The 25,689-nt window shown below is 57.1% G+C and overlaps 1 protein-coding gene across 3 annotated transcripts; it reads right to left on the bottom strand.

The window, feature by feature from the left end:
- Nucleotides 1-595: 595 nt before the first annotated feature.
- Nucleotides 596-25,689, bottom strand: Syngr1 (synaptogyrin 1). 3 transcript variants are annotated; one of them, XM_042697937.1, is made up of 4 exons: nt 25,526-25,689; nt 8,354-8,591; nt 7,227-7,372; nt 596-2,566 (listed from the first exon to the last, which is right to left on the bottom strand). In XM_042697937.1, the coding sequence occupies exons 1-4, from the start codon at nt 25,622-25,624 to the stop codon at nt 2,345-2,347; spliced, it is 705 nt and encodes a 234-aa protein (XP_042553871.1). In that variant the 5' UTR covers nt 25,625-25,689; the 3' UTR covers nt 596-2,344. The 3 variants fall into 3 exon arrangements, with proteins under 3 accessions (XP_042553871.1, XP_042553872.1, XP_042553873.1); XM_042697938.1 differs by having other exon boundaries at nt 596-2,500; XM_042697939.1 differs by lacking the exon at nt 596-2,566 and adding an exon at nt 5,937-6,178.

Raw genomic sequence — 25,689 nt, 5'->3', positions numbered from 1 at the left:
TTAAAAGGCAAAGGTTAGGGTTGCCATGCCCCTCACTCTGTGCTGGACCTTGGACATTGCGGCCTTCCTGTCCCACACTTGACCCTCTCAAATGGTCTCAACGTGTATGGTGCCTTCTCTTGTGCTTCGGGGGAGGAGTGTTCAGGCTGCAGGCAGCCCTTCTCGAAGGACAGTGGAGCAGGGGGAGGGAGGACCCTAGAGGGAACTGGGGTGGCGCTGGTCGGGGTCACTGTCCCTGTGAACCTCTCAGCCATGGAGTCAAGGTACTGGAGTGTCCTAAAGCCTCCCACAGACGCCTCATGCCCTCTGTCTCACGTCCATCGCGGCACGTCCCCACCCGTGTCCCTTCTGGGGGCAGATTTCATCCAGACACGCACCTGGGCTGGACCCCAAGGAGACTAAGGGAGGATGCATCCTGAGGTGGCAGTCTGCAGCCCAGCAGGGGTCTGGGAAACTTCCCCAGCCTGGATGCCAGTCAGGGCCAGGCAGAGCGGAGCTGCCCCTGCCATCCGGCCCAGTGTTGCCAGCAGCTGATCGGTGCTCAGTAAGAAGCACATAAGCAGCACCTGGGGTCTCCAGGGCACACCACGGGGGGGGGGGGGGGGGAGTTGGCTAGGGAGGGAGTAGGCGATCCATAGCGATCCATAAGTTGTCCCCGGCCCTCTGGGACCTACACAGAACCACCAGGTGCCAGGAACACTGGCAGCACCACAGCCTTACTTCCTGTCTGGCACAGGCCCGCTGCTCAGCCTAGCAGATAGCCTGTCCCCAAGCTGTCTCCTGGGGGACTGTGACGGAGTCCCTTCCCAGATGTGACAAATGCAAGTCAGCAATGACCGCTGGGTCCTCTTCCAACACTGCTGCCCTTGAGCTGGGCTCCACTGCTCAGTAATGTTCTCTATGCCTCAGTTTCCCCCTCTGTTCAGGGCTGCTCCTTCCTGCTCTTGTCACCCCAGGGTCCTTGCTGGGAGCCATAAACCTGCAGTGCAACTTGAAATACCTCGTCACTGTTCTGTATTCATCTTCCCCAAGCTCTGGGAAGACGGGCCCCACACACCCTGGGTCTCCCCAGATGGACGGCTGGCACCTGGTGGCTGGAGCAAGCAGTGGTCACCTGCCTGTGGGGTCCTGTGCGGGATGTGGGGTGGCGGTGGTGGTAGGGACACCATCCCTCTGCTCTGCCCCCGAGGGGGTCGGCCAGCGTGCCCTCTGCACCCGCAGGAAGAGAGGTGCAGCACCGTCATGCAAGGACCCTTCCTGCCACTGCTCAGAACCGACTGCTGCCTGCAGCCCCACCCTGCTTGAGCCTCCGGGATGCCCTGCTACCTCGCTCCGTGCCCCCCTCTGCACAGAACTCTCCCTGTCCTCGGCATGCCAGCTCACCCATGGACTCCTCACCCCCCATGGACCTTCCGGAAGGTCAGGGAGGGCAAGACCTATGCCCAGGCTGCTCCAGATCACTCCTGTGTCCTGGGAGGTCCCAGGGGTGGGATCGGGCCCCTGCGGGGTGACCACAAAACCCAACAGCAACTCCGCTCATTCACTTCCTGGATGCCAGGCCAGTCCCAGCACACTGCCCACCACCGCCAGGGCCAGGCAAGGCTCGGAGAGCTCGCCCAGAGGCAGGCCTGGTTGGCCTGCTCTGGGTGGGCTACCTGTGGGATGGCTCCTTGCTTAGGAGGGGAACCCCAAGGGTGGGGTGCAGCCAGAGTACAAGAGGTCCTGGGCCTGTCGTGGAGTCGGGGTATCTCCTGGGCAGAGGGCCCAAGGCCTCCCAGGTGAGTCATGCTGATGGGGGTGGAGGGAGCGTGGGGAGGGGGGCTGGCACCGTCAGCTCTGGGCTCTCTACTGCCTCACTGCCCTTGACCTCTCAGCCACCTTTTCCTCAACTGTGAACCGGAAGCAGCTCCGCCCCCTCCCCCCTGCAGGCCTGCTGCGCCACACAGGCTGTCGGTGGTGGGCTGCAGACATCACACTCGCCCTGTGTCCCAGCCCTGCGCAGCCAGACTTCCCGCAACCCACCCAGTCCATCTGTCCCACCGCTCCTACCTCTGGGACCCACGGGGCCACCTCTGCACCCCCCTTCCACTACCCGACCAAGCACGGGCCTGGCAGAGTAGGTGCTCAATGAATGCGTGAGGACACAATGAATGAATGCAGCCCTACGCCTGCCCTCGGGCCCCCGCTGCGCGCACACCCTCAGACACACTTGCACACACATGGGCGCCCCCCACAAGGGCCGCCCCAGCCCCGCTGCAATGTGGAGGCTGGGGAGGTGCTGGGCAGGGTGACCAGGAGGGATGGGCAGGGCGGGGCTTGGGGAGGGGCAGGCGGTCCAGGGGGCTCAGTAGCCCTGCGACTGGTAGCCCTGTGGCTCGGAGTCGAAGGCATTGGCCGGCTGCTGGTAGGTGCCGCCCGTGCCGGCGGGGTCCGGCCCGGTGCTGGGCTCCGCGTAGGGGGCGTAAGGCATGCTGGAATCCTGGCTGGGGTCCATGTAGTCCTGGGAGAAGAGCGCCGAGTCGGCGCCAATCTGGTACCGCTGGAAGGCCAGCACAGCCTGGCCCGCCTGGGGTGGGGCCAGCGTGGACAAGGGCGGGTGGGAGGGACGGTTAAGGGAGAGACAGACAAGAGCACTGGGTTAGTGATAGTTAGTAGACAGGATGCGGGCAATAGAGCTTAGAGATCCTCAAAGCACCTGCCTTGACTGGACAGGACTGTCCCCATCGCGCCCCTCCAACATCCGGACCACACGTCTAGCCAGGATAAACTTCAGAAGCCAATGTCCTCAAACAATTTTTCTTTTTGTCAATTATGGGCTTGAACTCTGGACCTGGGCATTGTCCCTGAGCTTTTGTGTTCAAGGCTAGCACTCTACCACTTTGAACCACAGGGCCACTTCTGGTTTTCTGGTGGTTAACTGGAGACAAGAGTCTCACAGGGGGCTGGGAAGGTGGCTCAGTGGTAGAGTGCTTGCCTTGCATGCCTGAGGCCCTGGGTTCCTCAGCACCACATATGCAGAAAACGCTGGAAGTGGCACTGTGGCTCCAGTGGTAGAGAGCTAGCCTTGAGCTGAAGAGCTGAGGGACAGCGCCCAGGCCCAGAGTTCAGGCCCCACGACTGACCAAAAAAAAAAAAAAAAAAGTCTCACAGATTTTTCTGCCCAGATTGGCTTCAAACTGTGATGCTTCGATGTCAGCCTCCTGGGTAGCTAGGATTACCGGTATGAGCTGCCAGTGGCTGGTTCGACCAAATATATTTTATTGCCACCGTGGAGAAGTCCCAGGAGCTCACAACTGCTTCCCAATTTGGGTTTGGGTATTATATGGAATGTCCCTCCTGCAGCCAGGTACAGCCAGGTAATTAAGTTTTGGTCAACAAGGTACCTCCCAGGTTCTCTGTTCTACCCTTTGATCTGAGGCCTGGAATGCCGGTGTGATCACTGGAGCTCTAGTTGCTAAAACGGGCCATGAAGACCATATGCCAAACTGCAGAGATGGAGGGCACTTGGGTCACTGATGGCCTCTGAACCATTCTGTCAGCCCTGCATGAGATTTGTTTAAATTGCTGTTATTTGGGATTTGTGTCCTTGCTGCTGAACCTGATGGTGGCTGAAATATTTGGTCAAACAAGTTCAGGAAACTGAGTTCAAGACAGTGAAACAAATTGCAGGGACCACAGGACTTGTCAGGGCTCTGACGTCAATATCTGCTAGAGCCCCCAGGGAGAAAAGATGGAAGCAAACTCACAGTACATGGCCGCTGTGTGCACCGTTAGCTTTGATATCAGTAAAGGCAACTAACTGCACTGTGAACACCAACCTGCCAGGCTAAGGAGCAAGGCATTCTTCCCACTGAATCCTGATTCCAGGCTTGCAATGAGATCTTTCTCACCTGGGGATGGACAGACTTCAGGCCGGAGTGTCAGGGGAGTTGGTACTGCAGTGGGGGTCTTCCCCCTGCCCAGGTCACAGCCCCTCACTCCTTCCTTGCCATGGGTCCCCTGACGTAGAGAGTTAAGCCCTCGGGGTCCTCATGGGCTGATGGAGGACTGGTAGGGAGTAAAGTGCCTGGTGGTCTATTCCAGAATGGTTTTTTGTTTGTCAGTCTTGAGGCTTAATCTCTGGGCCTGGGCGATGTCCCTGAGCTCTTCAGCCCAAGGCGAGCGCTCTACAACTTGAGCCACGGTGCCACTGCCAGTTTTCTGGTGGTTTATTGGAGATAAGAGTCTCATGGACTTTCCTGCCTGGACTAGCTTTGAACTGCAATACTCAGATCTCAGACTCCTGAATAGTTAAGATTACAGGCGTGAGCCACCAGTGCCCAACTCCAGAATGTTCTAAAAGTCCAGAAATTAAATATTATCAGAAGACCCTTTGGGTTGCCCTTTGTGGAAAGCAGCTGTTTGTTTTCCTGTCTCTCTTTTGCTCAGGGTCTAGGCACTGTTCCCAAGCTTTTTATGCTCAAAGCTAGTGCTGTATCACTTGAGACACTGCTCTACTTCCGGTTTTGTTTTGTTTGCTTGTTTTTAATTGGATATGAGTCTCATGGTCTTTTCTGCCTGGACAGACTTCAAGTTGTGATCTTCAGATCTCAGCCTCCTGAGTAGCTGGGATTACAGGTATGAGCCACCAGCGCCTGGCTCCCTTCTCTTTTTTGCAGTGCTGGGGATGGGACTCTGGGCGGGCTAGGTAAGACTTCTACCAATGAGCCATACTCCCAGCTTGGGGAGGCTCCTGGGGCCAGGGAAGCTGTGGTCCATCATAGGCAAAGCACCAAACCTGGGGGAGGGCAGACAGGTCCAGAGCAGCTGGGAAGAGGAGTGGATGCGGCCCTCTGAGTTCCCGCAGCTGGGGTTTCAGAGGCTGGGGCTGGAGAAGCAGGGCGGGGAGGGCAAGCCAGGAGGAGCACACAGGAGCAGAGGACAAAGCCCGAGGCAAGGCCTCAGCCCTGTACCCGTCCTCACATCCCTGCCTCCTTCCTTCCCGGCCTCCCACACAGGGGCCCAAGGCTGGAGCAGATGAGCTCTGTGGGCCTCTGGGAGAGGCCATGGCCATAGGCATGGAGGACTAACTAACTGTCTCTGTGGCCAGTCTTCTGCCTCCAAGGCCAGGCCTCTTTGGAGAGGCCTGGGACTGGCTGGCCTGGGCTGCACTGGGGAGGCAGCAAGTCCTGCCGAGAGCCAGGGACCTGTGTCCACTGGTCGTGGGTCTCGGGACTCGTGGGCTCTGTCGGGTCTCCTCCAGGCAGCAGGCCGTGAGCGCGGGGTGCCGCGGGGCCAGGCAGCAGGCCGTGAGTGCGGGGTGCCGCGGGGCCAGGCAGCACAGTTCTGAGCTCAGCCCCCGTGAGGCTGGCTGTGCTCTGAGGCTGCGACTGCCTCAGCATCCACAGAGGGTTGGAGGGGCGGGCACTGCCCAGACACCGAGGGCCACAGAGGAGCCCGTCAGGGCACAGAGGGCTCGCCGGGAAAGGAGAGCTTATGGGAGTGTCCCTAGCTCTGGATAGGAGGATGGATGGATGAGCAGAATTTACATTTATTGAGCATCCCTGTGGCCAGGCCCATGTTGGCCTTAGTTTTATTGCACAATTGCCTTGAGAAGCGGCCTATAATCAGCTGCAAGGGAAAATGGACTGAGGCTCAGAGAGATGCAGAGATTAGCTCTAGGTCACACAGCAAAGGACCACAAGCCAAGCCACATTCTCTGACAGGCTGGGCCAGCCAGCCTCCATCCAGGCGTCATGCCACAGCCCTGGACAGGCCATCAGTCAACAGCTGAGCTCCTCCAACTGGGGACACCTCCTGGCAGCCCGTACTGCGTCATGGAGCCACTCATCTACCAGCCTGTGGCCTACTTGGGGAGTGGTTCTTCCTGCCTTCCCCTCCCCAGTCTGTGAACTCCTGGGCCAGAGATCCCATCTAACCCACGATAAGCACAAAACAGCTGCTCAATAAATGTTTACTGAATTAACAAATACAAAGAATAAACAAAAGAGATGATGAATGAATGAACAAATGAATGAACAAGTGGTAAGCTCGGCTGGTCCCTGAAGCCAGCCTGCCTGCACTCCCTGCCCTGCGGGGGGATGGGCTATGGCTGGGCAGTGGCTGGGAACAGTGTGCTGTACTCTTCCTGGAAGGAAAGGTCCTTCAGTCTGCGCACGGCCAGGGCTGCAGTCAGGCTCTGCCGGAGAGAGCAGGGGGAGGCCGCTGGGGAGGTGCAGAGGACAGCGGTGCCCCACAGCACCTGTCCATCAGAGCTGCAGACCCACCTCTAAAGAGCTCATACCCAATCACCAGGCTCCTCTGCAAGTCCCACCCACATGGGGCCAGAGCTTTCAAACTCTTCCCACTGGGGGGAGGAGGGGGGGGGGGTCGCGGAGGGGGGAGCACCTTCTCTGCACTAAAATTCTGTGGATCACCCAGGTCTTCCTGTCCAGGCCTGAGACCTCAGGGCTGGCCACCTGAATCCTAGGTGGCCCCTCCAGTGAGCAGTGCTCACCACTGTACTGAGGACCTGGGGCTCCTGAGTCTGCTTCCTGTCATAGCCATGATGACAGGCATGTGGCACTGTGCCCAGCGGCCGGTGGAGAGGGGGTCTCGGGAACGTTGTTGCCTGGGCTGGCCTTCAACTGAAATCACCATCATGATCCCGGCCACCCAGGCAGGACCACTGGTGCCCAGCTCCAGATCGCTTAACTTGACTAAATTACCCACAACATAAAGACCAGAATTCGTGTAAAAACTCCTATGTTGGTTTCTGTGGAAAAACCAAAATGCTGGCTTCTGCAGTTCCCATCCATGCTTGGCAACAGGGCTGGGCAGAGGGCGGGTCTTCAGATGTGTGCCAGGCCACCCAGGGGACCCTCGGCCCTCTCAGGCCCTGCCCGGATCCTGAGCAAGAGTCCAAGTCTCTCCATTTCCAGATGGGAGACCGGCGGGAAGCCAGGAGCAGTCTCCTTTACCCTGAGGTCTGGTCCTTCCCAGACTGGAAACTTCCAAATCTCCCTTCCAGTCGAGGCCCCCACCATCCTATCTCTGCGGGGCACATGGAGACCACCCCGGGGAGATGGAGGATGCGCGGCCCCCGAAAGCATCTCTAGGCTAGCAGGGTCTGCCTTGACCTGGAAGCCATCGTACCCGGGGGTGCCCCAGGGGACTGGAGCAAGGGCCGCAGGCAAGGCCTGGGCTTGGCTGGGGGAACCGGGGGGCTCAGAGGACACTGTACTCACCCAGGTGAAGATGGAGAAGAAGGAGAAGGCGATGGCGGCCCGGGCTGCGTCCGTCCCTTCGTTCAGTGGGTTGTCCTTGGGCTTGGACACCTGCCACTGATTGGCCAGGTAGCAGAAGCCCACAAACCAGAGGAAGGCCCAGAAGGCTGGGGTCCCCAGGCAGGTTGCATAGGAAGAGTGACACATGGGGTGGGAGGGGGGGAACACAGGAAACAGAAGTTCACAGAACCCCGCCCGCCAAGCAGAGGTGAGGGCAGAGGAGGGGCAGGCCGCCGGCAGATGCAGCAGGGAGATGAGGAAGACAGCGTAGAGCCAGGCCCAAGGGAGAGTGGCCAGGGCAGAGGATGCCACGGCAGTCCACAGTGTAGGAAGGACAAATGGGGAAGGGGAGGGGAGGGGAGGGGAGGGAAGGGGAGGGGAGGGGAGGAGAGGGGAGGGGAGGGGAGGGGAGGGGAGGGAGAGAGAGAATGAGCAAATTAGGCTGCAAGGCTCTGCCCTTTGCACTCTAAATTCCATCCACTTCCCTCTCTGGGGCCCACGGCCCACCTGCTGCTGGCCTCCGCTTCGGCCTGCAGCACTGGGGGTGGGAGGGAAGCAGGGCAAGCGTGGTGGCTTTGGGGTACTGAGGGGGGAGAGCTGGACTTCCTCTTCTAGTCTCACAGAGCCCGACACAGTGAGAGTCTCTGAGAGCTGGGTTCGGGGCTCAATGAGGGGTCCGCCAGGAGCAGCTCAGCGCACGCTATGTGTGAGGGGAGCGGCAGCGGGCGCAGAGCCCAACCCACAGACACCTGCTGGGGACCCCTGGGGCTCTGTGGAAGTGTAAGAGCCTTTCACTTAGTTCCAGTCCTTCCTGAAGGTCTAAGGAGCCCCAGGCCCCAGGCCAGGATGGCCAAGGCGGGCACTGGAGCCCCCTGTGCAGAGCAGGGCCCTGCCAGAGGCTCTGGGGAATGGACAGGGGGTGCAGGTCTATGCTGGGCAGAGCCAGGACAAGGGGGGCCTGAGGCTGGCAGGGAGGAGCACAGGGAGCACCGAGACAGGAAAGAAGGTCCCCCCCCCCCACGGCCTGTCTGTGCCGTGGTCGGTGGTAGGGCCCAGGGGCCAGGGGGCCTCCACAGACTCACACTCACCCGAGACACCAATGTCAGACAGCACGGCCTTCTTGCGGTCCTTCACGCTGCTGATCTGCGGGAAGTAGACGTCCAGGGCCAGGTAGAGCAGGCAGGTGAGGAAGGCCAGCACGCCCACGGCCACGCCGTAGCTGCAGGCGTTGGGGTTGCGGTTGTAGATGCAGAACTCCTCGCCCTCCGTGGGGCTGTTGAGGTAGCCCTCATTGACAATGGAGCCAAACACCACAATGGAGAACACCTGGGGGGGGCGGGGAGGGGTGAGCCGGGACAGGACACACCCGCTGACACTCTGTCACCTGCTGCCTGCCCCCATGTGAGTTGGGACACACTGGAGGCTCAGAGCCGGGAGGCAACTAGCCCTGGGTCACACAGCTCAGGAAGAGCAATGGCTTCCTTCCTCAGCTACAAGGATCGAAGGCCCTACCACTTGTGGACTCCATGAACCCATGGCTAAGGCCCCTGGGACTGGACTGTTCCCTGAAATGGGACCTTACTTACAGGCCACCCTGGGCATAAACTTGTCAAGGCCCCCCCCCCCCATGCTGCCCAGCCCGGTCCCCACCCTTTCTATGGCCAGGGCTCGGCAGGCCCTGGCAGTTAGATAGGGTGATGAATGAAAACCACAGGAGTTGTGTCCTCCCCTCAGGCCACCATGCTACCTCGTTTACAGTCAGCCACCCCTGCAGGCTCAGCTCTGCCCGAGGCCAGCCCCACCTCTGCCACCCACATCCAGGTACCCTGCACCTGCTGACGGCGACGGCTTCTACCAGATAGCACATGGCAAAAGCGTGGGACACAGCTTCTAAGTGAGGATCACAAAACGATGCCGGCTCCCGCCTAGCTTGCCCCTTAGCCCCCGCCCCCTGGCCCCTGCTCACTTGCTGGAGGTTAGCTGTCACGTTTGGAGCTGGCCCACGGAGAAGTTGGCATGCAACTGAGGGAAGTCTGTAACAGCTGACAGGGAGCTGAGACTTCGTCAGCGGCTGGTGAAGCCCACCAGCACCACAGAAGTGAACTTGAATTTGGATCTGTCCTCAGTAGAGCAGTCAGATGAGACCACATCTTTGGTTGATATTGAGGCCGCAGCTTAAGGGACCCTAGGCATCAACACCCAGAAGTGCAGATTTCTAACACAGAGAAACTGTGAGATGATAAATGTGCGCTCTTATGCCGTAAGTTTGGTTATGCAGCAATTGCTAATACCTCAATATCGCCAGCATTTTCAGAAGAGGCGGTCAAGGCTCGGGTATTATGAACATGCCCAGTAAAACCTTAAGGGCCAGGCTTCCTCCTCAGGCCACTCACCTTTCCTAAGTTACATCAGGAGACAGACCAGGCCTAAGCGCCCTGAAAGTGGAAGTATTATTGCTCAAGTGGTACAGCGCTAGCCTTGACTGAAAAAGCCAAGGGAGAACGTGAGGCCTTGAGTTCAGATCTCAGTCCTGACACACACACAGAAGGCTCAGTCCTAAGTGTGGCCTGTGACGTGTCAGAGGCGGGAGCTGGGGGGAGTTCACTTGTCTCTGCTTTCTGTTTTGCTAGAATAGGAAAGCAATTCCAACATGAGTCCGGAGGGGCAGTGAGCCTGGGTGTATGGACAAGCAAGAGAAGCACTGCTAATGTTCTCTGCGACATTATTGTGTGTGCGCATGTACACACACACACACACACACACGTGTGCATATAAGCATGCACATGCTGGTCCTGGGGTTTGAACCAGGACTTGGACACTGGTCCCAGAGCTTCTTTTGCTCTACCACTTTAGCCACAGCTCTACTTCCAGTGTTTTTGGTAGTTCAGTGGAGATAAGTCTCATATTGGCCTGGGAAGGTGGTTCAGTGATAGAGTGCTTGCCTTGCATGAGGCCCTCGGTTTGATTCCTCAGCACCACATAAGCAGAAAAAGCCAGAAGTGGCGCTGTGACTCAAGCAGTAGAGCAGTAGCCTTGAGCTGAAGGACAGCGCCCAGGCCCAGAGTCAGGCCCCATGACCAACAAAACAACAACAAAAATAAAATAAATAAAAAAAACCTACCAAATTAGTTATAATTCGGCCATACACAGAAGAGCCATGAAGGTGGATCTTGAACACAAGCCAAGGCACTCAGGGTCACATATGGTCATGTCTTTGCTGGCACTGGGGCTTGCACTCGGGACCCTACGCTCTTAGTTGACTTTTTCACTCCTAGATGGAGTCCACTTAAGTCCACGTAAGCCACCTCCACTCCCAGCTTTTTGCTGGTTAACTGAAGATAAGAGTCTCTCAGATTTGTCTGCCCAGGCTGAATCATGATCTTCAGATCTCAGCTCCTGAGTGGCTAGGATTCCCAGGCATGGTCACCAGCGCCCAGCTCTGTAGGATGACTTTTGGGTCCGGTCGTGGGGCCTGAACTCTGGGCCTGGGCACTGTCCCTCAGCTCTTCAGCTCAAAGCTAGCGCTCTACCACTTGAGCCACAGCGCCACTCCGGCTTTTTTTTTCTTTTCGCTTATGTGCTGCTGAGGAATTGAACCCAGGGCCTCAGGCATGCAAGGCAGGCGCTCTACCACTGAGCCACCTTCCCAGCCCTGTAGGATGACTTTTATACTTGATAGACAGTGAGTAGTAGGTGCCACAGGGCAGGGAGGGGGTGGGGTGATTTCTCAATGGGCACAGGATGCTTTTATGGCGTGATAAAGGGTTTGAGACAGAGACAAGACAGGGCTGTATAGCACCAGGAATTCATTTTTTTCTTTTCTTACTCAGGACCTAGACACTCTCCCTGACCTTTTGTGCTCAAAACTAGTGCTGTACCACTTTGAGCCACAAGACCATTTCCAGCTTTTTGGTAATTTAGTGGCAATAAGAGTCTCATGGAGGGCTGGGAAGGTGGCTCAGTGGTAGAACACTTGCCTTGCATGCCTGAGGCCCTGGGTTCGATTCCTCAGCACATGAGCAGAAAAAGCCAGTAGTGGTGCTGTGGTTCAAGTGGTAGAGCGCTAGCATGAGCTGAAGAGCTGAGAGACTGCGCCCAGGCTCAGAGTTCAGGCCCCACAACTGACAAAAAAAAAAAAAAAGGCTCATGGATTTTTCCTTCCCGAGCTGGCTTTGAACCTTGATCCTCAGATCTCAGCCTCCTGAGTAGCTAGGATTACAGGCAGGAGCCACTGGCACTTGGATGATTTTGTTGTTGTTGTTGTCAGTCTTGGGGCTTGAACTCAGGGCCTGAGTTCTTTTGTTCAAGTCTGGAGCGCTATCACTTTGAGCCACAGATCCACTTCTGGTTTTCTGGTGGTTGATTGGAGATAAGAGTCTCACAGACTTTCCAGTCTGGGATGGCTTTGAACCTGTATCCTCAGATCTCAGCCTGTTAAGTAGCTAAGATTACAGGTGGAAACTACCTACACTGGGCAGTTATACAAAGGAAAGAGGGAAGGGAGAGAAGAAAGGGGAGGAGGAGGAGATCTGTGGTGTCCTGGCCAGCCACAGTATTTGCTAGTCCTGATAGGGGATGTGTCTTCCTGCCACCCTCTGGACCCAGGGAAGGTGTCTGGCCTCGCCAGCCAAGAGGGCTACTTGGGAAACCGAGGCTCAGAAAGTGAAACCCCCACCAGAATACCTGTGTCAGCAGCACAAGCTGAACCTGAGCCCAGGTCTCTGGATTACAGCCCCTCCCTCCCTCCACGCAACCAACCGACATTTGCTTCAGGGGGTGGCCCAGAAAAAAAAAAACGTGGTGTTTCTAGAGACCCAGGGAACCAGGTGAGAGATGAGTAGGGAGGAAGCCCTGCAGGGCAGCATCAGTGCAAAGCATTTGGCAAAAGTCCGGTCTGGTGCTCAGGGGCACAAGAAGCCAGCACTTCAAAGCCATCAGGAGCTGCTGGGTGTAGTAGTGCATCCCTGTAATCCCAGTACTTAGCAAGCTGAGGCAGGAAGATCCTGAACTGCGGACACAGGCATCACAGCAAGGAAGGCAGGGCAGGCTCTGCACCCTGCCTGCCTAGGCCCGCTGCCCGTGACACTCTGTGCACAGCGAGCTTGAGCTTGACTAGAAACATCTGCAATGGTCCAAGGCTGTACCAGAAAACCACCAGGTCAGAACCCCGGGGCCCATGCTGCCTATCACTAGAACCAGCAGAACGGAAAAGCTGCTAGGTTAGAAGGAGATTTCAGACACACAGGTATCAGGCCTACTGGGTTCCTATCTGAGGACTGCAGCCATGCAGGCTCTGGGGCCTTGGCCAGGCTCTCCGAGTCCTGGAGAAAGGAATGAGCCTCTCAGCTGGGGATGGAGCTCAAGCCTAGAGCATGTGCTCTGCATATGAGGACTGGGCTCCGAGCCTTTCTCTGGAGAGAACTGCACCCAAGCACCCAGAATACGCAGGCCTCAGAGGACTGGGGTGAGACTGAGGCCAAGAAAGAAAGAAAAACACCTGCGAGCCTTTCTAAGACACTGCTGCTCTCTAGGCTGGAGAAGACACCACTGCAGCCAGTGGGAAAACAGAAATAGACCCCTTGCAGAAGCAGGGAACAAGGGGCCTCCCCAAAGCCAGAGGAGCGGAGAGGGAGACAGGCACAAGTCCGGAAGTCCAGGCCTTGGGGACTGCAGCAGAGGTGGAACCATTAACTCTGGGCTCTCTAGAGAGAAGACACAGGAGCTCCTCTGAGAGGCCTGGAGGAAAGTGCTGGAGACAATATGTCCCCAAGAGGGTGAGGAACAACATCAAAACACGCTCAGAGCCAAGTATGGTGTTACACACCTGTAGTCCCAGAAGCAGAAGCAAAAGGTCTGGGCAAAATTAGGCAGATCATGTCTCAAAGGTAGAGAGATTAAAGCTGGGTGCCAGTGGCTCACTCCTGTAATCCTAGCCACTTAGTCAGGAGGCTGAGATCTGAGGATCTTAGTTGGGAGCCAGACCAGGCAAGAAAGTCCATGAAACTCATATCAACCACCAAAAAGCTGGAAAGTGGACCTGTGACTCAAGTAGTAGAGCACTATCCTTAAGCAAAATAGCTAAGGTACTGTACCCAGGCCTTGAGTTCAAACCCCAGGACCAACACATTTAAAGAGAGAGAGAGAGAGAGAGAGAGAGAGACTAAAAAAGAGCGCTGGAGTGTAGCTCAAGTGGTAGAGTGTCTGCCTGGCAAACTTGAGGTCTTGAGTTCAAACCTCAGGACTGGGCGTGTGATCACCCTCAGTGGTCACAACCCCACAGCTCCAGTGGCCTCAGGGCTGGGTCAGCACTTAGCACAGATCTCAGGCTCCTGGGTGTGTGGTGGCACTGTACTGGGAGGGGCACCCCGTCCTGGCCTTGTGGGTCAGGAACCTGTCCTGTGGTGACTTAACCTGAGCCCCAGATCCTGCATGGGCCAAGGGAGAACCTGGTGGCCAGTGGAGTCTCTCACAAGTGACCCGACTGCAGTGAGGGCCCTGAGCCAATCAGATAGCTGGAAGAGGACGAAGCCACAAGTGCAAAGGCTCTAGGGTGCAAATGAGCGTGGTGTGTTGAGAAGCTGCTGCAGGCCACAGCGCTAGAGCAGAAAGTGCGAAGGGGAGATCCCTGAGCAGTGAGGCAGGTCCCTGAGGTAGGCAGGGGCTGGTGTCCAGGACCTTGAGGGCCAGGGGCGGGCCCAGGAGCCACTGCCGACATGAAGAGCTGTGACCTTAGCTGCGGAGGAGAATCAGTGGGCACGCCTGGAAGGGAGTCTGCAGGAACTCCAGCAGCAGCTGGGCGAGGGAGCTGGGGGGCTGGGACTGGTGCGGGCAGAGATGGAAGAAGCGGTCTGGCCCCAGGGGTGTCCTGACCCCCTGCAGAATTCTCTCGGCCCTCCAGCTGCCATGTGCCCACCCCAGCAGGAGCAGAGCAGAACAGGGCAGGAGGACGTGGCCCCAGGTTGCCTCGGCCTGCTGTGGCGGGGCAGCCCTGGAAGGGGCTTCCCCTGTCGGATGTGGTGAGCTGAGACCACGCTGCAACCCGCCAGGGGGCCTCGCCCGTCCAGGCCACCAAGCTGGCCGCCACTGCAACACAAGTTCCTTGGAATCCAAAGCCGGTGCCAGCGCCACCCTGGTGACTTACAGCCAGATCTGCAGGGACCACAAGGAACTCCCAGAGCGGCGCAAGAAGACACCAGACAACCGGAAACTAAACCAGAACGCAATTCTACACCAGCCTCGGCCGCAGAGGCACTGGGGGAATTCACACAACCAACCGTGGGGCCGCACAGAACCGGGGGACAGGTGATGGCCAGGGAGGTCTGGGGGCGTCGGCTGCTCACGTGCCTGGGAAAACCACACCTCCCCTTGGGCTCGGGAAGCAGCCCAGGTAAAGAGCCGGGTTTCTGCCTCTTCTGCATCCCAACCCGACTCTCCAGAGACGGTTCCAGATGGTGCGTGGTGCAGACCCACATCCAGCTCCAAAACCGAAGCACAAGGAAGCTCGGAATCAGGAAGTTGCAGGATGCTGGGTGGCTGGATTCAGAGGTGTAAAGAACCAGAGACTCGGAAGTCCTGTGCCCTCGGTGACCCTCCGCATCTGCTGCGGTCCCTGCCCTGTTTGACAGGACAGGCTGTATGAAAATTCTGTATGGTTTTCCGCTTCACAAGCCGTCGCCCTTCCAGAACCTCCCGGGACGGGGAACCTGGCCACGCTCCCCAGAAGCCTGAGCTGGCCCGTGGCCTCCTAGGGCTCTTGACACTCGCGTGAGCAAAAATGGACATAGAGGTTCAGACATGCTCCTGCACTGTTCCAGAACAGAATTCCTTCCCCCACCCCCCCACCCCCCGTCCACAAACCCCAGAATCAGCACAAGACCGAGGAGGGACACCTGCCGATGGCTGGTGGCCAGGTGGAGGGACAGACCATCCCGCTTTGGGGACCAGATGGTGCTCTTGCTTCACGGGCAGAACCCATCGGGGTGAGCCTGGGCCACGGGCGGGGCTCTCGGGAGGAGATGCCCAGCTGGCATGGGTGATAGAGGTCAATGCCCAGCAGGGACTCCCAGAGGCCTCGCTGTGAAGTGCTGGTTGGCTTTTCCCCGGCCAAGCTCGGAGAGATGACATCTGGGGCCTCATGGTCCTTCCAGCCACCCTGAGTGGGGCAGTGTGCCCCAGCCAGACAGCGGGAGCAGCCCTGGCCCTGCCCCCCGCTGCCCAGCCCTGCTGCTGCTGAGAAAGCCCATCTCCGAGGGTGGCTCTGAGGCCCCTGTGTGGGCGTCTCCTGGCTGCTCCCAGGGCACAGGCCCTGCTCAAAGTGAACTCCTCCACCCCTCGCCCAGCCCCCCTTACACTTCCTCTCCTCACCCTTCTCCCCTCTCTCTCTTGGAGGCAGAACTGGGGTTTGAACTCCAGGCTAGGCAGGCATGGTAGCACTGAGCCACACTCCTAGCCCTTTTGGTGTGTGTGTACATGCACGCGTGCGCACCAGGCCTGGGGCTTGAGCTCAGGGCCTTCCACTCTCTTGGCTTTTTTATCCAAGGCCAGCACTCTACCACTTGAACCCCACCTCCACTTTGGATGTTTTGAGTATTAACTGGAGACCGGAGCCTCGTGGACTTTCCTGCCTGGTCTCCCTCTGGGCTGCAATCTTCCTAGCTCAGCCTCCTGAATAACTAGGGTTATGTGTGTGAGCCACTGGTACTCAGCAAGTGCTGGGTCTGTGCACCGACACCAGCCTCCCTCCTGCCTCTGGTGGCCATGCCGAGGGGCGAGGCCGGCTGCCCACACCCCGTCCCCAGCTCATGTGAGGGAAACCTCAAAGCCAACATAGCATCTCATGAGGGAGCCCCTCGGGGCTGGGACGGGGTGGGGTGGGAGGGTGGCAAGCAGGGAGCCCGGCCTCCTCTCCTCCCTGCAGCCTTGGCCCCAGCCCAGCCCGGATTAGGAGGTAATCTTCTCACAGCTGTCCCCACCAGGTCTAGTGGGGAGGGACGGGATGGGTCAGTCTCTCCAGGCGTGGAGATGACCCCCGTACCACTCTCTCTCCAGTGGGGCCGGGGGCCCACCGGAAGGGTTCAGTGAGCCTCAAAGGGGTTCTTGGCTGTCCCGGGCTCCCTCTGGCTGATGTACCTGGGCTGTGATCCTGTGACCTTGCCTCTGATCTTTTGGGCACAAGAAGGGGAGGGGATAATGTCACCGCCTGTGACAATGGCACAGAATCTGAGCCCCAGACTCAGCTAAGCCGCAGACACTTCAACAACCTAGGAGGTGGCCACTGCTGTCCCCATTTTATACAGGAGTCGGGAAGGGCAGGGTTTACCACCCCAGCCTTTCTACCTTCCTGACACTGTTCCTCATCCCCTCTGGGGGAGGCTCCAGGGCCTCAGGGAGGTGAGCCAGCCCTGGCCCTGCCTACCTTCCAGAAGAAAGGCTGAGGGAGAGAGGCCACTGCTTTAAGAGTTCACCGCCATCACTGGAGCACCAAGAGTGGCAGGACAGGGTGGAGAGAGTAAGCTGGGAAATCCAGGAAGGCTTCATGGAGGAGGTGACCAAATGGGAATATGGGTAGGAGAAGAACAAAGGACAGTTCTCACCTCACTCACATACACGTGGAACCCTCCTGAAGCTGGGTGATGCCTTGGGCCTGGGAAAATCCATGTCCTTCAAGGCTCAAACCCCATGGGGTGACTTGCACTGGCCTCTGCCTGGCCTCTGGTCCTCTATTTACTGTCTCCTCGCTGTCCCTGAGCTGGGCAAGTGTCCCCTTGCTTGTGGTCACTGCTCACTCCCATATGCTAACCAGATTCCCGGCCTCAGTTCTCTCTCTAGATGGTGAGTTTTCCCTGGCAAAGACCGGGCACAGGGTGCACCCGGGAGGAGGAGTGCTGTGAACTGGATGGGCGGGTGGGCATGTCTGCAACCTTGCTGTCCGGATTCAAGGGAGGACATGCAAATGTGCCCAGGCCCTCCCTGTCGGCTGAGATGCATCAAGAACAATCTGCCTCAGGATCTGGCAACATGAAGGCCACGTGAAGGTCGCGGCTGATCTTGACAAGTGTGGGGGAGCCAGGAAGAGCCGCACGGGGACCAGGCCCGCCTCCGCCGGGGAGTACTTCCTGAGGGGGATAACAGCCACTTGTAAGGGAGGAGCAGGAAGGGCAAAGTGGCTGGAGGAGGGGAGGAGAGGAGGAGGCCAGAGAAGCTGCAGATGTGCGAGGGGCCGACCCAGGGGCTGCGGAAGGAGGGGAGGGCAGCCGGGGTATGAGAAGGACCTCCAATGACCAGACAAAGCGTGGCCAGCAGAAGGCTTCTGTGATACCAGGGGACCAGCAGGGCTGGCCAGGGGGGAGGAAGCAGCTTCCCAGGACTGGAGTGACATCCAGGGGGGCCAGAAGGTCCAGGCATGGCCTCAGGAGTCAAGAGGGCCTTGTTCCCCACTTCTGGCCTGGGGCAAAAAAGGCCCCCACTGAGTAGCTGGAGACAAGGATTAGGGGGCAGGCCGGGTGACAGTGCAGTTTATATAACAGGGTCACAGAGGTACGACTTTGGGAGCAGCTTAGGGGGTCAAGACTGGGGGCACCATGCTCTGTGGGGACCTGAAGACCCCCAGCGTCTGCATGTCCACAGCTGGGGCTGTTCCAGCTCACACCCAACCTTTCCCCCAGGAAGGGTCCCCGCGTCCTGTGCCTGCCACCCAGCACAGGGGAGCCAAGGACAACTCCATCCATGGAACACAGGGACATGGCCCCGGCCAGGCCGTGACAGTGTGCTCCTCACATGCACCGCACGGCCCAGGCCTCTGCTCAAGCCTTTCTTTTTCGCATGTGGAGGTCTACAGAGTAAACTCAGGCAAGGGCTTGATGGCAAAGCGCTCAGTCCTTTGGCTTTCCTGTTTGTTTATTTTGGATGGAGTTCCTCACTATTGTCTGGACAGGCCACCGACCAGGATCCTCCACTTCACCTCCGGCAAAAAGGTAGCTCTTGACATTTCCTCTTTGTTTTTTTTGTTTGTTGGTTGTGGGGCTTGAACTCTGGGCCTGGACACTGTCCCTGAGCTCTTCAGCTCAACGTGAGTGCTCTACCACTTGAGCCACAGAGCCACTTCTGATTTTCTGGTGGTTAATTGGAGATTAAGAGTCTCACGGACTTTCCTGGCTTTGAATCTCAATCCTCAGATGTCAGCCTCCTGAGTAGCTAGGCTTACAGGCGTGAGCCACCAGCGCCCGGCTTGACATTTCATCTTTAAAGACAGAGCAATTGTCAGCTCTCATGGACACTCACTGATACCTGACACAAAGACAGAAAGGCCGATTCTGGCTCATGATATCAGGTCCATGGGGTCTGGGCTCACCGGGCCACACACATGGGCAGACTGGGGGAGGGGGTGTAGAGAAGGCTGGGGACGGGCGGGGTGGGGGAGGTTAGGGACCCAGAATAACGGAGAATCACACCCACTTCCTCCAGTTAAGTCTGACCTCCATGGTGCCTAAGGCCTCCTAGAATAGTGCCACCAGCCGGGAGACAAGCCTTCAGCACATGAGCCTATGGGGTATCTCACAACCCTAAAGCCCCCCACCTTGGGAGCACAGGAAGAACAAGAATAGGTTCTTTCGGGGTACAAGGGTTGGGAACCACCAGCTCCATCCAGCTGTCCTTTTCCCACCGGACAGGTAGGCACCCTGAGGCCCAAGAGCACGGGCATCTAGCTCAAGTCACACACCAGGCAGGGCTGGAGGAGGCTACCACAGGGCACTTCCCCATGCTCCCGCTGTCCCCTCCCCCAGGACAGCTGGTTCTTCCGGTCTGAGTGCCAAGAGAGGGTTCTCCAACAGCACTGCCATCTGCCTCTCCTCTCTTCCCTCCCTCTCCTGGCTGTGTTCCTCGCCTCCCATCCTCCCTCACCTTCCTGCTTTTGCCCCCAGGCTCAGGTGTGCCTAGCCACTTGGCTCACTGGGTCACTGGGCCCTGTGCTGTGCTTGGGGTGCCTCTCAGGTCCTGCCCCCGCCCCCCAGCACCTATGTAAAATGGGGATGGCAGGACACACAAGGAGCTCACCACTGCCACCACTTTCCAGACCCCCAAACCAGCCACTGCAACTCATGTCACAGAGGGGAAACTGAGGCTGGGAGAAGCAGGGCTTTCAAGTCCCCCATGGTTCTTTTGGGTTCCCCAATCCTCCAGCTGCCCCAGTAACCAAGGAAGCTCTCTCAAGGCATAATCGAAACCACAGTTCAGCATCTCCCGCAGGTCCCCTTGTGCTGGGCTCTCCTAGACCTGAGGGAGACGCAGCACTAAGCATTGGCCTTGGCCAGAGGCAAGATTCCAAGATGGACTGTGAAAAATGCCAACCAGGGCTGGGATGCCAACCAAACCCTGTTGGCTCACATCTGTAATCCTAGCTACTCAAGAGGCTGAGATGTGAGGATTAGGATTCAAAGTCAGCCGGGACAGGAAAATCTGTGAGATTCTTTTTTTTTTTTTGTCGGTTGTGGGGCTTGAACTCTGCGCTTGGGCACTATCCCTGTACTCTTCAGCTCAAGGCGAGTGCTCTACCACTTGAGCCACAACGCCACTTCTGGTTTTCTGGTGGTTTATTAGAAATAAGAGTTTCACGGACTTTCCTGCCCGGGCTGGCTTTGAACCATGATCCTCAGATCTCAGCCTCCTCAGTAGCTAGGATTACAGGCGTGAGCCACTGGTGCCAGCAAATCTGTGAGATTCTTAACTTCAATTAACCACCAAAAAAAGCTGTAAATGGAGCTATGGCTCAGGTGGTAAAGCACCAACCTTGGGACAGCACGCAGTTCCTGAGGGCAAGCCCTAGGATGGACATAAAGCAAAACAAAACAGAGGCTCACGCCTGTAATCCTAGCACTGCAAAGTGGTTTGAAGCCAGCCCAGGCAGGGGTAGAACTGTGGCTCAAGAAGTAAAGCACTAAGTTTGAGCAAAAGAAGCTCAAGGATAGCACCCAGGCCCTGAGTTCAAGCTCCAGGACCAGCAAATGCGAACAGCAACAACAGGCCCAGCACTGATATATTCTCTCTTTGATTGGTCCTTTCAAGCCTCCAAAGAAAGATCCTTAATTCCAAACCAAAGGCGCCCAGCGCTCAGAAATGAACATGATTCCTGGTGGTAGCTGTTTCCCCTCAGGCTCCAGAACCAGGAAATGAGTCACCCCTGGCATGCTGCAGTCCTGTGGACTGGCTACAGATCTACACTTCTAACCCACAAGAGCCTCCTGGGTCATGTGGAGAAATCAAGGCAGGAAAAGAGGAGGGGACACTTGCTGAATATCATAGCTACTCCCAAACCCATGTGGAGGTGGCAGCTCCCAGGCTGCCCTAGACAAGGCTGCAACTTAAGCTACCTACAATGAGGCAGAGGAAGGCCAGGCCCAGCCTCGCCCAGCCTAGGAAAGCAGTGGCCTGGAAGAGCAGAAGCAGCCTCAGTCCAGGGCCAAGTGAGGACTGGGAAGCCCTGCTTCTGACACCCCCCACCCCCACCCCAGGCAGAGGGGCTCCTGAAAGCTCCAGAAGCTCAGGGTCCAGTGTGGGTCTCAGTTAGGTGAGGTCTGCAACTTACATGATTTGGAAGCTCGACTGACCATCCCCATTTTGTGCTGTTCCTGGGGCTTGAATTCAGGACCGGCGTGTTGTCCCTGGGTTTGTTTTCCCTCAAGGCTGGTGCTCTACCACTTGAGCCACCGCTCCACTTTCAGATTTTTTAGTGGCTAATTGGAGATAAGAGTCTTTTAGACTTTCTTGCCTAAGCTGACTTTGAACCTCAATCCTCAGACCTCAGCCTCCAGAGTAGCTAGGATTGCAGGTGTGAGCTACTGGTGCCGGGTGAATGCGCTCTCTCTCTCTCTTTCTCTCTTCTTAATGACCTTCTCCCACTCTCCTTGTAGTACTGGAGAATGAACTCAGGGCTGTGAGCATGCCTGGGCAAGAGCTTTACCCCCCACCTTTTAGTTTAGTTTTTTTTTTTTTTTTTGGTCTGTCATAGGGCTTGAATTCTGGGCCTGAGTACTATCCCTGAGCTCTTCAGCTCAAGGCAAGTGCTCTATCAGGTGAGCCACAGTACCACTTCCAGTTTTCTGGTGATTAATTGTAGCTAATAGTCTCATGGACTTTCCTACCCAGGCTGGCTTTGAACCACAATCCTCAGATCTCAGCCTCCTGAGTAGCTAGGAATACAGGTGTGAGCCACCGTGCCTGGCTCTTTTTTAACTTTTGAGACAGGCTAGCTTCCAATTTGAGATCCTCCAACCTCAACTTCCCAAATGCCAGGCTTACAGGCATGTGTCATCACACCTGACATCTGGATCTTTCTGGCATAAATTTTACAAACCCGCAAGTGGGCATGCACATGTTGGTGGAGCCCTCCAGGGGGGTGGTGAGGCACAGGTAATATAGGAATCCTAAATACCAACCCTCCCACTTTGCCATGGGCTGAGGGCTAATGCCAAGCAAGTTCCAGCAACCAGGAGGATCTGGTCACCTGAGACCTGGAGACCAGGAACCATTTGTTCTAGCAGACCTGCAGTATGCAAAGGGAGTGGTGTGCAAAGGGCCATGGTGTGCAAAGGGCCATGGGCAGGAAGGCAGCAGCACCCATCACCCCCCCTCCCTAACCTGATAAGATGCTTCAGCATACACACATTTCCCCAAAAGACTAAATATAGCACCGGAGTCTTCAACTTCCATTTCTTGCATAAGAAGCAAGAAACGTTTCTCTCCTTTTCTATTTCTCTCTACATTAGCCTTATGAAACTAAAATAAATCCTTGCTAAAACTTAAAAAAAGAGAGAGTACAAGGGCTGGGAAGGTGGCTCAGTGGTAGAGCGCTTGCCTCACATGCATGAAGCCCTGGGTTTGATTCCTCAGCACCACATAAACAGAAAAAGCTGGAAGTGGCGCTGTAGTTCAAGTGGTAGAGAGCTAGCCTTGAGCTAAAGAGCTGAGGGACAGTGCCCAGGCCTAGAGTTCAGGCCCCACGACCAACAAAAAAATAAATAAAAATAAAAATAGCCAGTGTCTATGGCTTACGCCTGTAATCCTAGCTACTGAGGAGGCTGAGATTTGAGGATCAAGGTTCAAAGCCAACTTGTGCAGGAAAGTCTGTGAGACTCTTATCTCCAATTAACCACTCAGAAAACCAGAAGTGGTGCTGTGGCTCGAGTGGTAGAATGCTAGCTAGCCTTGAGCTGAAAAGCTGAGGGACAGATCCCAGGCCCAGAGTTCAAGCCCCACGACCAACAAAAAAAAAATAAAAAATAGAGAACAATGGTTGAGGATTTAGTTCAGTGGAAGAACACTTGCCTGGCAAGTGCAAGGCCTTAAGTCTGGTCCTCAGCTCTGGAAAAGAGAGACAGGGGAGGAAAGGAGAGAGAACAAACATAGCACTATACGAACTGCCCCAAGGACAGTGTTTCCCCTCCTCCAGTTTTCTGCTATGGTATAATTCATATGACATTATGGTCTTTTTGCAGTGAGAGATCGAACTCAAGACAAGGGCTCTACCCTAGAGTTACATCCTCAACCCCATCCTCCTACTGTACATCCAGTGGTATTATCTGTTCATGGGTTTTTGGGGTTTTTTTTTTAGGGGGGTATGTGTGTGTACCAGTCTTAGGCTCTGAACTCAGGGCCTGGGTGCTGACCCTGAGTTTGTTTTTTGTCAGTCATGGGACTTGAACTCTGGGCCTACACGCTGTCCCTCAGCTCTTCCGCTCAAGGCTAGCGTTCTACCACTTGAGCCACAGAGCCACTTCTGGCTTTTTTTTTCTGTTTATGTGGTGCTAAGGAACTGAACCCAGGGCCTCATGCATGCAAGGCAAGCACTCTAGCACTTGAGCCATAGCTTGGCTTTTTGGGGCAGTTAACTGGAGTGAGCATTTCAGCAACTTTCCTGCTTGGGCTGGCTCTGAACTTGTGATCCTCGAATCTCAGCTGCTGAGTAGCTAGGATTACAGAGCCATTGGTGCCTAGCATTCATATTTTTTGTCCAACCCTCATGCATGATTTGCATATTTTCCAATAATCAGCAGGGATTTTTTTTTATATTTTTACTTTTCCCCCTTCTTTGTGGCAGTACTAAGGCTTGAACTCAGGACTTTGTGCTCTTAACTAGGTTTTTTCCTTCACAGTTGGTACTTGACCAATTAAGCCATGCCTCTAGTCCAGCACTTTACTTGTTAACTGGAGATAAAGTCTTGAGGACTTTTCTGCCTGGGCTGGCTTCAAACTTTGATCCTGATATCTCAGCCCCCTGAATAGCTAGGATTGCAAGTGTGGAGACATTCGCTCTTTGCAAGCTTACTTATTATCTACTCTGTAAAAGTCTCAGTGTGCTGTATCAGATGCTCATGGGGGGGGGGGGCACGCCCCTTTTGAACTGGCCTGGGAGGTGGTTTGATTCCCACACTGGTCAGGTGTGGCCCAGATGATCTTCAAGTGCCAGGACTCCACCCCAGACTATGACAGGAAGTCTTGGGTGCCTGTGCTCACCCTGTCCTGCGCTTTTAGGTCTCTCAGGGCCCTGTCCACTCGGGGAGCCAACTAGGGAACCGTACACAGTGGTGTTCAATGTGTGCTTGTTTTTCTTCATACCCATCCATATGACATCCTCCACATCCCAATGTGGGCAAGGATAAGCTCTCCCCATGCTGCAGAGCCCGAGGTGACCTCACCTTCTCCACGAAGCTCCTGTATTCCACAGCAGAGACCCTCTCCTGGCTCCCTCATGGTTTCTGCCTGGGGCACCTGGCTGCCTCCCCAGTGGGACTGTGGGTTCTGGGGCACCAGGCAGCCAGGGCCTGAGTCATGCCACCTTCCCTCAGGGCCTGGCAGACTCGATAAAGCGATGCTAAATGAAGCCATCACAAGCAGAAATGACCCAAGTACAACAACTGCCCGCCCACGCCCCCACACAAAGCCTGCCTGTCAGAGTCCTGGGGAGGAGGAGGGCAGCACAGAGCTGGCCCACCCTACCTGGCAGGGTGACCAGGAAGGGGGGGGGGCTGGCTCCCACCTTTGCCTAAGGTCTGCCCCTGCTTCTGGTTGTTGGGGACTGTCACCAATGCATGGATTCGGTGCCAGAAACCCTTGTGGACATGCTGAGGACATGCCAAGACACGAAGACCAATGGCACAGGGGCTTCAAGGGGCCCCCTAAAGGGACCAAATGGTCACCCTTCCTGCTGCCAGGACAAATCTACAAGCTGTCCAACCCATCAGACCCTAAAACAGCCCTGGAATGCTGAAGAGCCAGGCACTTCAGCCTGCCTAGCTCACAGTTGGCTTCTGCCAGCCCCCAATGGGTCCTGTCAGTGTCCCTGCCCAGTGTCCCTGATTCTCATCCTTCTGGTCTGGCAGCACCAGTGAAGGGCCCCAGACCTACAGAGACAAGACTGTCCACAAGGGAGGGTTTTTCAATCATGACCAGCTAACCAGGAAGCCCCAGGCACCCCCCCCCCCCACTCCACAGAGCCCAGCAGGCCTCTTTCCTACAACAGCTCTGCCCTGTCTTCAACCCCACTCAGACCTGGGGTATCTGCCCCTGCCCCCTGTCTATCCCTCCCCCCCTACAAGGATGCAGGTGCAGAACAAGTCTCTCATGGGTGGAGGGGACCTTCCTTCCAAAACACCTGGCCCTGTAGACATCCAGGTGAGGACTGGGGGGGGGGGGGGGAGGACGCTGGCGGGGGAGGTGCAATGTTATGGATCCAGGAAATGTCACCGCCCAAGGGTCCCCCAGGAAGCTCCTCCCACCCTTTCTATAAACCGGGAAACTGAGGCACGACATTAGAGGTGGCCCCTCCCGGCTCGGAACCAAATCCCTCGTTTCGGCGAGCGTTTCTAGGTGGTTCCCTGCCCAAGGTCACGCGGCGAAGACGCGGCTGTTGGGGGGGGGGCTGGTATCCGGCGGGGGCCCCGGGGCTCCAGCCCCGCGGAGCTGGGCAGCAGCAGCCCCGGCCCCCTCCTCTGCCACGGGCACGACGCGCACCCCAGCGGGCGACCCACACCCTACCACCGCCCCCCCCAATCGCGCCTCGGACCCGGGCACCGTCCACGGTCGCGCGCGACTCAAGCCTCCAGCTGCAGAGCGGCGGCGGCCCGGAGGTCAGGGCGCGGGCGCGCGGGGAAACCGAGGCTCGGGGACGCCCGCGGCCCGCGCCCGGCCAGCAGGGAGCCCCGCGGCTCCCGCGGCACGCCGTCCTCGCCCCCCGGCCCCGCCACGGACCCCCAGCCCGTCCTTACCCAGGACACGACGCGCAGGATGGTGTGCGGCTGCCGGACCAGCGTGTGGGGGTCGAAAGCGCCCCCGGCTTTGCCCGCTCCGTACGCACCCCCTTCCATCGTGGCTGCCCCGCGCAGCGCCCCCCGCTCGGCGCGCGCCGCCGGCTCCTGCGCGTGCGCGGCGC

Source organism: Dipodomys spectabilis, unplaced genomic scaffold, assembly GCF_019054845.1.
Source record: "Dipodomys spectabilis isolate Male_0828 unplaced genomic scaffold, ASM1905484v1 ptg000230l, whole genome shotgun sequence".
Taxonomy (NCBI): Eukaryota; Metazoa; Chordata; class Mammalia; order Rodentia; family Heteromyidae; genus Dipodomys; species Dipodomys spectabilis.
This window is presented reverse-complemented; position numbering and strand designations above follow the sequence as displayed.